This window comes from Argiope bruennichi, chromosome 2 (assembly GCF_947563725.1).
Source record: "Argiope bruennichi chromosome 2, qqArgBrue1.1, whole genome shotgun sequence".
In the NCBI taxonomy this organism is placed as follows: Eukaryota; Metazoa; Arthropoda; class Arachnida; order Araneae; family Araneidae; genus Argiope; species Argiope bruennichi.
In genome coordinates, this window is record NC_079152.1 from 96382859 (window position 1) to 96395045 (window position 12187).

General features: G+C 26.1%; 1 protein-coding gene across 2 annotated transcripts in view; it reads right to left on the reverse strand.

Moving 5' to 3' along the window:
- The window catches only part of LOC129991496 (furin-like protease 1, isoforms 1/1-X/2), a 277744-nt gene that overhangs the window by 26999 nt on the left and 238558 nt on the right, over positions 1–12187 (reverse strand). For both annotated transcript variants that reach the window (XM_056098235.1, XM_056098236.1), the window contains exons 10-13: positions 10925–11028; positions 9940–10057; positions 6081–6230; positions 2894–3033 (exon numbers count right to left, since the gene is read on the reverse strand). In XM_056098235.1, the coding sequence (XP_055954210.1) occupies positions 2894–3033; positions 6081–6230; positions 9940–10057; positions 10925–11028 (512 nt within the window). The remainder of the gene's footprint in view (positions 1–2893; positions 3034–6080; positions 6231–9939; positions 10058–10924; positions 11029–12187) is intronic.

Sequence of the window (12187 nt, forward strand, 5' to 3'; positions counted from 1 at the left end):
CATTCTGTATATAGTATTCAAAAAGCAGAAAAGAAATTCAAGATTTCACAATACTGAGTCAAATTCACACACAGGCTTATTTTAATTTTAAGGGAATCTTGATTGATGATACATAATTTATAATTATTTACATTTAATCAAATAAATTGGAATTACTATAGCAAAAACTAAAACAAATTTATTTCATAAGTTAATTTAATATTAATTTAAAATGTTTAAATCCAAATAAATCATTTAAAATTCATAACGATGGTATTCGTATGAGCAGATACAAATAATATTTACATACAGAAATAAAGTATCATTTTTAAACATCCCTAAAACGTTAGTAGAATAAGAATTGTTTTTAAAAAATCTTTTAAAAAAGGTATTTAGTTTTATTTTCCACAAAAAATTATTCAATAATTTAAAAATCAATGACATTATTGAAAAAAAAATCAGAACAAATTTCTGATACAAAAATTATAAACAGTAAAAAATAATTTATTAAAAGTAACATAAATAGTTTCAATTTAAATCTGCACAGTCAAAAATCAAAAGATTATAAAAATTTGCAAAAACTAGTAGGATTACCATACATAGTTATCAAGTAATTCATAATAACTTTAGTATTTAATCAAAATAATTATTTTGCAGATAATTTTAAAAAATTTAGAGCCATTTTAAAAGGCAAAAACTTACCAAGCATTGAATAAGGAAGACCATATGAAACTAGTCACAAGAGCAAGCATGAAGAAAAATATTTACATCGATGAAGGGAATATGCTTATAGATATAATTTGCAATTTTTTTTAATATATTTTTCAAGAGATATTTAATTAAAAGTTATTTTAGACATTTAAATGTTTACTCAGTTTAGTACAATAATTTATTAAATTTTTACATAAGGAGATGAAAAATAAAAGGAAGCATAAACAATACTATTTTAAAATACTAGGAATATTTCCTTTTTTAAATATTTAAAATCTAATGAATCTCATTCAAAGGAATAAAAGTGTGTGAATTTGACTTTCATTATAATTTTTTTAAATAAGAAGAATCTCTCAAATCCATTGCATTAAAAATTCCTTAAATAATAAAAATAATTAATAAATATTTAAAGAAAATACTCTCTTTAATATGTAAGAAAAACATATTTTCTTTCTTTTGAACAAAAGTTCTTATGAAAAGTCTCACAAGCTTAAGAATATTAAAAAAACGCACAGAATACATGATACGATTTTCTCAGCATTTGGAATACTAAAAGCATGAATGATAATGATCATAAAGAATATTTAATCGAAAATATTGCCATGTTAAAGATTTATACAAAACAGAAATATCATAGAAGAAGAATATATATATATATATAATATAAAATCCCTTCCAATTATTCTGCAACACCTCATCCAAAGAATCTATAGCATATATTAACTGTTTAATCAATATATTCCAAAAGTTGTACTAGGAAAAAAAATTTTAAGAAATCGATATTTCAAAAAGTGAGAATTTATAAATGGAGCTAAACCTTCTTAATTCACCAATTAGAAATATTTAAAACGAACCATAATTGGATATTATCAGAAAAATGATCAAATCTTATATTGCAAATATAAACACATTCCAAGATTACTTACAGTACATCAGCATAATATAGAATTTTTCTAGCAATAAACTAATGCCCTTCTTCTTGCGTTATAGGCACAACATGTACATAAGTCATGTTGGTTCCATATAGAAATGATAGCTATTGTTTGATTTGAATTTTAACTTTTCAAGAACAAGAATTTTCTGTCAAGAAATATATATTTCTGGAAGTCTTGTCCTCTCTTGCAATTAAACTTTATTATCTACGAAATGTTAAAAAAAATAAAATCAACTGCATGAGAGACATTTTATTAGAAGTTGACACAGTAAAAGCCTGTTTATCAACTAGTCAAAGAATTCCACAAAACCTTATATTTAAAAAAAATCGTTATTTATGACCCAAAAAAAAAAAAAAAAAAAAAAAAACGAGATTAAAGATTCAAATCACTAATCTTAAGATTTACAGACTGTATTATCCCGTAAAAAACAAAAAAGAAATGATAAATAAAATGACGACTACGATAGCATGTACAGCAGTACGATCTAGTTTTCAAATCGGCAATTAATGATTTAAAATAATGAACAAGCTACCATTTTATGGATTTTTTCGTTATTGCTAATTTCTTTAAACATATACGGTTCCCAATTAAAAACTAAACAATCAAAATAAGTTTTAATATGTCATAATATGTTATTTCAGCTATATTTATATGTTGAGGCACAAAAAAATTAAAATAAGAACATTATGATAACTAATTATTAATATTGTTATAATTTAAGAATAGGTTATTTATAAACAACTATAAGTTATTAATAAAAATATTTTTAAAAGTCAAATACCCAGTATTACAATACTTTCGATAATATCTTACAGAAACAATTATGTACGTGGTTTTTGAGTCAGTTTACAACTGCATAATTGCATACATTATCATATTAATCCTCAAGAATTAAAAAAGTGTTACTCATTTACAAGTTTTTAAAACAACTTTATTTCAAAATACCAATAAATTTACAACTTAAAACTCTCTCTTTTCAGATGATATATCACATTCTTTGACACCACGATAATATTATTTTCCATTTCAGACATTAAAAATACTGACTTAATATTTAGTAAAGCTTTTAAATTAACATTATTTCAGTAAAAAAAGTGTTTGAAGAATAGTTCTATAAAATAGAGCAGAATTAGAACAAAAGAACAATTCCATTACTTTGAAACTAAGAAACAAATCGGGATTCTTAGGGCAGGCTGTTGACACGAAAGTGGGCATGTACAATTGCAAGTAACAATGCCTTTGGATCAATTTTAAATCTCACAACCTACCATAAAAGCGACCTTCATTGTGCACTTCCAGCTTCCATATGCCATCTGGATTTTCGCCCCATGTGTGGACTGTCATGAAAGGCCAAGCCTGAAATCCAGCTCTGGAGCCATCGATGGGACGTTGAGCTAAAAGCGTTGATCTGTGAAGAAAAAAAATTTGAAATATCAAATTTCTTTCAAAACTAACATTTATATAAAAGAAATAAAGAAAGAATAAGTTTCTTTTCTAAAAATTTCTTTCTAAGGCTTTCTTTGCCACACGCGATCCTGTTTCTCCAAGAACAAAGCTTCAAACATTATAGCACAAAGAACTTTATACATTAGTTCATTATATATTTTTGTTTGCAAAATATCTAAAGAAAACGAATGTTTAAAATAAATGTAAAATGGTGTTGTATATCCCATTTTGTTTTAATCTTCATTAGTCAAAAACATAAGTCTTCTGAATAAGTTGAAAAAGGATAGTTTATTATGTGATTATTTAAAATTAAAAAATGAATATAAGTAAATTTTCGACAAAGCAATAAAATTTTTAACTCTGAACCAATCATTCAAACCATTATATTTATGTGAAACTAGGTTTTAAGACATGTTATTAATTTTTAAAACCTGTCGCTTGAACCTGATATTTGAAATTCACGAAGATAAACATGTATGTTAAAACTGGTTCATTCATCACATTAATATTCATCAACAACAAATCTTAATATTGCATTATTTAATCAATTTTGATTATTTATCAGAAAATATTTTCATGCTAGGGTAGATACTTTTTAATTTTTATTCATGTGGTATCCATTTCTAAATGCTTGAGAATTCCTTTACTAGAATATGTTAGTGATGTCGCAAGATTCAAAAATAAGAAAAGAAGCAATAATAAATACTTAAAATAAGTCCAATCAAAATAAAAATAATTAGTTACCAATTTTTTAATGAAACTTTTCAATAAAGATTATTTTCTTAACTATTTTTACTTCCAAATAGCAGTGTAGATAATTAATAAAGAATCTATTAAAATTTTCATGGCCCTGCTTGAGATCATTAATAATAGTTCAAGATACTTTAGTTTGGAATGCATTAGTATAACAGATGTATTTAAATAACATTTAAGAATTGAATGAAAAGCCTAAAGAGGCAATCATTGTCGAGAAATGTTTTTAGTTAATACAATTTTATGAAATACTAGTTAAATTTAAAGTTAAATAAATTCATTTAAATAATATTGTTACAATTCCGATGGAGATTTTTAGAGGTAGCTTGTTCACAGGAAAAACAAATTAAGTTGTTTAAAAAATCACTTTTGAGTTTTTCTTTTACATTTACAGACAATTCAGAGAATACAATAATCTGATCCAAACATAGATAAAATTATTCTTTAATCATATCCTATAACCACTGCAGTAATTATAGATCTCAGCAACTCTAAAATGAGTTCAAAATCGCTTTATGACTATTATAAGCAGATGGGGGGAAAAGGGAGAAATAGAGAAATTTATTCGATTTCTAAATGTTCCACAGTTTAATAGCTTATAGCTTTAATAGCTATTACATTTTTTATCTAATGAATTAATTAATTTTCAGTAGCTGATAAATGAGAGTAAAAAAGATGAGAAAACACAAACACACACACACACAAATTGGTTTACTACCGTTTTATTCTGACTGTATCTCATATCTCAATTTTATCTCCAGGCTAAAAAACTGTTTTTTCTACTGTCTATTTTTCTTTGATTCACTTTGTTTCGAAAATAAGATGTTTCCTCATCTCTCTTCAGAAATAAACTTAGTTTTTCTTAGCTTGAATGGCTTGTGCATAGAATAATAATGCTTACTATCTACGATCATTGCAAAAGAAACAATATGGATAGACATATGTCAAAGAAATGAATATTCTTATTGAACAGATTTTCAAACTCTATGAACTATTTTTTCAACGAAGTATCTTATCTTAAGTCTTATTTTCTAATTATTATCTAAGTATCGTATCTATAATCTTAATAAGAGAAGCTCATTTTAAAAAGACTTGCATGAAATAAGAGTTGCTAAATTAAAACGACGTACTTAATTCATAATTTTATTAACAGTTTTTAATGCGGGCTTCACATATATGTACAATCTTATCCATTTAATAGTTTATTTATATGTTTACTATAACTTTTTAACTTTTATAATTTCGTTCTATAATCCGTTCAGAGTTTCACTGCTCACTTTGAAATAATTGTATTAAAAAGAAAAAAAAATGAAGTAAATAACTTTGAAATAACAAAAAATAACAAAGTTATTCTCAAACATAATTTGTCTCTTTTTCCACGCAAAAAATGATTGGCAAACTTAAACGTTGAAAAAAATACATCAAATTTTGTCAGAATTTTTTTTTCCCTTCTATCAATATGTATTTTTATAACAAATGGCAAACATGTATAAACAAATATAATGATCAAAAAATATGTTTTGTAAAATTAAAAAAAAAAAAAAAAAAACAGTTTGACCTACACAGTTTAACCTACTACTTCTTTTTCTGGAAAACTGAATATGAAAGATGTTTTTTGACATATTTCTGAGTAGTTTGGAATTGCTTTCATTTGATACAATATGCTACAGGTAATGATTTCTTTTATTTATTAAAAATATGGGTTTTTTTCTAAGAAGGATTATATTTAAATTTGATTTGTAGTGTTCATCAAATAGAATCGTTGATAAATAGTTAACTAATGATAAAAAAGTGAGACATATATAGTATCAATTACAGTAAAAAACAAGTAACATATATATAAAAAAATTGAGTCAATTCCTACTTAGGTCAACAATTTTTTTTATTTTAGTTACTTTTTATTAAATAATTACAATTAATATAAATATGTATATACATATGACATAATTATAATATTAAGTGGCAAAATAGAGCTTGGCGACGGAGTTGGGCGAATTTGGCGACCAAATAGAAATTACTGAACAAATTTCATTAATTAATTAATATTTGAAAAAAACTATATTAACATCAAGTGTCATCCACTACAAGTTTAAAAAAATGTATTTGAACTCGAGTGGATGAATAAAAAGTATTTTATTAACGATTGAAAATTTGAACAAGATATATATATATGGAGAGAGAGTGTCAACTAATAGTAGGAATTGAATAACAATCATTGTAGAAGAATTGTTTATGCAAAACAAGTGATCAATTTACCTCGTTCCCATTGGTGAAGTAAGATAGATATGAATGTCCCCTCTTCTCGAAGCGGTTAAGGTCAACTTTGCTTGCACGTGTTCTAAGTACCGAACATGCTCGCAACGAACATACAAGCTGAGCTCTACATGACTCTTGGCAGGAATTAATCTGAAAAAAAAAAGATGCAAATATGAACATTTCTCTGAAAAAAGTATTTACCATTCCCTTACATAAAATGCCCAGTCCTTATTACAAGAGATATTTATAGAAGAGATAGTGTTATAATTGCAGACAATCTGCTTCGTGATTGAAAGATTGCAATATTAGTACCAAAAACTCTACAAGCACAGTGATGCTTAAAATAAATTTCCCTATGTGGTGCACATATCTAACGAAATTCATGAGTCAAGAATATATTAAAAAGATTAAGTGTAGCATTTTCCGTTTATTAAAGTGACTTTGGATAATCTCGATAGCACCTGAGATAGAAATCTGACTTAGCAGGTGCAAATTGGTGCATCGACGTTTTGGAAAAATCTTGGCGAGCACCGATCCATATTACTGCTTACTTTAGAAGTAAACAAGAAAACCTTCAAATAATCCTTATGACTGCTGCGAGCAATTCATTGAAAAAGCGCGTATCAGTTTACATGATTCTGAATAATGATGGCTAAAGGCAGAGCCAGAGAACAGAGCATATAATTTCCTTTTTCAGAATCATGTTTCTAATCTTTCGAAAGTTATTCTATTAGACCATTGGCTGATTTTATGGGTGTTTAAATTCCTTTATATTAACGAATGGTGCATTTTTGGATAGTGAAAAATTGGATTATTGATGCAAATGACAAAATCCTTTTTTAAAGTCCAGATTACAGTTTTAAAACAGACGAAGTATGCAAAACAATTTACATTTTTTTTTTTTTGTATATAAAACAGGTATACACACACACATATTATTATGGCTACAAAATGTGTTGAAATATTTTGATCTTAATGATAGGTTTGATACTTTTGTATAGGTAATATTTCAAGTTTTAGCTTTTTAACAGAAATTAAAACTTTTGATGTAATATAGAAATTCTGCTTAAAAATATTTGTGGAAGGAAAAAAAAGATACTCTACAAAGCACAGAATAGAATATAAACAAATAATACAGAGATGTGAAATAAAAATTGCAATTAATAAGTTGCAAACTATATCAGCACATTTACAGATATGTGTTTTAAAAATTTTTGCAAATTCAGCAAAACAATAAGAGAAACAAAACATTAAAAATGTGATGCACTAAAAGTTTAGAATCACACATGCATATATATATATATATAATGATTCACAGTGGTTTTTTTAAATTTATTCAATATGTAATTAATTTATTCTTGTGAAGTTTTATATTATTATCTAAGCATAAAATCAAAATAATTATTTACAATTCTAGTAATTGTTCTAGTATTTTTGCAATGTGCTGTTAAAAGAAACTAAATTAAGTCAACTTTATTTTACATTGATTTTACAAATGTATTTATATTTCTTTCAACAATACAAGAAGCATATTAAATGATTCTTCTTTTGTGAAGAAGCATATTAAATGCACAAAAATACAAAAAAATAGCTACAAGTAAAATAAAATTATATGATCAACTCAATTTTTTTTTACATCGTGCCAAAATTAAGTCTCAGATAATAATATTTTTGCCATTTTTTATCTCAAACTTATACTGTTTAATATACCCCATAGATTTATATTAAAATTCCTTATCGGAAATGAAAATTCTACAATTCAGAATTTTTAATAAAGAAAAACTTTTTTTAACCTGCTAAATGGGAAGTAAAATAAGATAGGGTAAATAAAATATATCTTCGACAATCTTCACCAAGCAGATTTCCTTCAAAATTTTAAAAGAAAAATGATGGAATTTAATATATTTTTCCTTTTTCTAAATATTCACCCTATATTTAAACAGAATTGCCTTATAAGCAATTTCAAAAGTACAAGCAAAAATATAATATTTTTTTTTATTTATTTCAATTATTTTTCCAACCTAGACAATTTATTTCAGTTCAGAAACTGAATTGGACTGCAAATTTCATTCCCGATATTTCAACAATAACTTATATATCTGAAATTCGACGTCCAGGATTAATTCCATCTACAATATTTTTAAAGTTAAAAAATTTGTTTTAAAGAAGTGAAAGATAAATTTGATAAGTCAGAAACCAATACTATGATAAATTCTTTTCCTATTGCCGCTTGTCAAATTTTATCAATACCTTAAAATGTGTACACTAGATTCAACCTCAAAAACTCAATAAAAACAAATCGCACTCTTCTTTAATCAAAATCAGAAAGAATAGGGAGGGCCTGAGTTTGCCAGCCTGTAGAGCTCCTGAGACAAATTTCTGATATTTCGAAATGAAACGAAATTCTATTTTGATTTGATTTATCAATTCAACTCAAAGTTACAAAATTCTTTCGATAGAATCAAATTGTTGGGTAGGAATGCATCATAACCCAACAAATAAAGACTGTTTTTTAGATTATATGTATATACATAATGCACTTGTGACAAAGAGTAAATGTGACGTCTTCTGTTGATCAGAATTATATTAGAGATCCTTAGGTATCTCTGGAAGTAAAAATCAGACTTTGCACTAATATACGAAGATAGAAAGCATACCAAGAGTGCTTTTAGAGAAATACACCCACATTGGAATGTGGAGAAATACTTCCAATAACTAGTTCGACTACAACGAGAAATTTGAAGCTACAGCGTTAATTAGACTTCTAGTTTTCAAATGCCGATTAAAAGCTCATCAAGAGAATAAATCCTTCATCCTCTGATTCAAGAAATGTTTCTGAATGTTTCTGAATCAAGAAATGGTATAATCCACTAGGTCATTGATGGAAGACAAAAAAGCATTAATTGGTGCAATGTAAGATTATATCGATGATAGCTGATGAACAAAAAGTGATTTTATACTCTACTATTTTTTTCTTCTGAAGTGTGTTGTATCAATATATCTGAACTCTATCAATACTGAAACGCTCCAAATGCTCGATCAACTAAACTACGAAAAGATATCACTACAAAATTTTCTTCCCCTTTCATTAAATTTGATTGATTGATACCCATAGTGCATACCTTGTCTTTTGATGATGCTTGTTCAGATGGGTTTGGGGGACAAGTAGATTTTCTGATATATATATTTGATTAGTAGATAAATTTGAAAGGTACATTTATAGATACATTTGCTTAGTAGCCATTAGATAAGCATGGTTGATTTTTGTACATCATATCCTTAAGAACACGGGTTAATATTGCAGTTTTTGAGATGAGTAGGGAACTTTTTTTTAATCTTTGAAAGAGAAAATCTGGCTTTCCAGTATTCTGAGGAATTTGAACTCATATTAGGAATAAAGGAATTAAAATGATTTTTCTTACTGATAATGAAGTAATGAAGAATCTAAATAAAAGGAATAAAAGATTATATCAAACGTTTTAGCATGTTTATAATGTAAGCATGATTTTATGCCGATTGAATGAATTGATTTGAATGAATATCTTCCACAGAATTTAGATAGACAATGTCCTCTCGTTTAATTAATTATTCTCAATATATTAATCAGTTTTTTAATAGCAGCTAAATAGCTGCAGACTATAATATATGAATCCAGCAAAACAAACCTTTGCAAACTAATTTTCAATTAAGACGCATAATTAGAATGAATTAAAAAAGAGAAATGAAACGTAAATTTAATATAATGTTTATAACATTTGAATAGAAAATATATATAATTTGGAAATAGATTCTTATACATTGAATAAAAGAAACTCTAAAAATGCAAGAAAGAAACAGATTTTAAGACGAAATTACTTACTTATCAGCTTGGTTTGACCGTATTTCGCACAACTTTTGAACTGGAACAGGATTCCATCTTTTTGCTAACCTGACCATAGCTCCAGCATCCATCAAACCATATCCGAATGAATGACTTACTATAGAATAAAATGAAATGTAAATAAAAGTGTAACTTAAAATTATACTAATGCAAAATAATTTATTAAGGTCATGTCTACATATAGGAAAAGAATCGAAATATCAGTTGATTGACATACTGAAATACGGATGTCAAGACATTATATGAAGAGGTATTGATAAAAGTAAGTATTGATAATTCATATTAAAGTCAGAAGGATATAAATATTATGAATCAAATTACAGTATAAATTTCTTTTGTGAATACATATATATACATTATGCAAATACATTATATATATATTTACAAATAAAGAAGCAAAATTAAGTGTAAAAAATTAAAATATTGGACTTTCTTTTTAAGTCTTGTAAAAGCACAAGCCTGCCTATAAAGAAATAAAGATATTAATAAATAAAGCTAATTTTTAAAATGACATTTTTATTTTTTACAGTATTATGAAAATGTTTAGAATTTTAATTCGATCAGAAAAAATGTAAATTAAATTAGGTTTTCTAAATTATTATTTCGAAACTCTCAGAGAAAAAAAAAGTATAAATTATTGTTAGTGAAAGTTGTTAATGATCCGTATATTATTAATTTAATTTTGTAATCTGATGCGATTATAATAATAAAAAAAAGACGTGACTCAAAGTATATCGAAAGTATACTAACCAAATACTAAAAAGTTGTGGTATGTGGTACACATTATGTATGTTCACATTTTGCAGAGAAATCTTGAAAATGTTATCCTTTTATTTTAGGTATATGGTTCATTATTTTAAATCGAAATATAAATATTTTAAATAATTTCAAAATCCCAATGCTATTATACATAAAATGAATATTTAATAAAAGAGGGAAGAAGGGCTTTTTTAGGGAAAATTACCATTACGCCCGACTCCGTTGGTGCTCCAGTCTTTGGCCCGTAAATTAGCCATTCTTGCTGTTCGAACCACAATGTGTTGCATGTCTCTCCAAGAAAGTCGCTTACTAGATTTACAGAGAAAGAATTTGTAAATTTGATACATATGACTTATACATACATTCGATACATGTGTAAATTCGATATATATCAGTGCATATTTTGAGAACAAATTTATATCGTTAACAGTGAAACTTGCAATAGCTTATCAGAAGGATTCATTCCTATGCAAATTATCTTCATTCTAAATGTTAGTAAGAATTTTAAATGTTGATAAAAATATTTCTTCGGAAATAATACCAACAATAATTTTCGGTGAAATATGAATGACTTTTATTTAATATAAAATTTTAGATGTTTGACAATAAAAAGACTTTTAATAAACTAAGAAATACTGGAACATCATAGTACAAATTTCGAGTTAGAATAGAAATATTTGAAGTAATTAGTACGAGACCAGATCCGGATAGGTGCTTAATGAAAAGTCATTTCAAGAGGCGAAAAAAATGAAATTTTCTAATAATGGACTAATTTAATAATTATTAAAATAATGTTGTTTAAATATTGTATTATCATGTATTGCATTAAAATGTTACTTCTTAAACATATCGGACAAAGCCAAATGTTACATTGTCTTTACTCGGGATTGTTTGCAGATTTTTCCCCTCATCTTAAAGCGATTCGGATAATTGGCGCTGTATACAGAATATTCCTTAATCAACCAAAATGAAAATTAATAAATAATAAATTTGTCAAGTCGCAGAATCAAAAGGAATTCGTATTTGAAGACATAATTATAAACATTTAAAAAAAAGTTAGACTCTTTGCCGTGTCATGCAAACGTATCACCAATCTATGAACATACTGTTTATTCCAAGCTCTTATTACTTCAAACAATTTTTGAGGCATTACAAGTTATAAATTTAAAAAAAGAAAAAAATTAACAAGGAGAATACATGAATACTATCACATGAACAAGGGATTCATACGTCAAAATGAAGATGTCATTATAAAGGGAGTGGGCGGAGTACAGATGTACGATGAGCTAGGAATCAAATAATGTAGGTATATTCTTTAGCTGGATATTTTTTAACGCAAAAAAAGTACTTGAAGCAAGATTTTAAAAACACACACAAACAAACAAAATTTAAAAAGCACAATAAAAATAATAAAATCAAAAGGTTTAAAATGCACAAAATAATGTTTATCTTTTCCTCAGTAGATGGC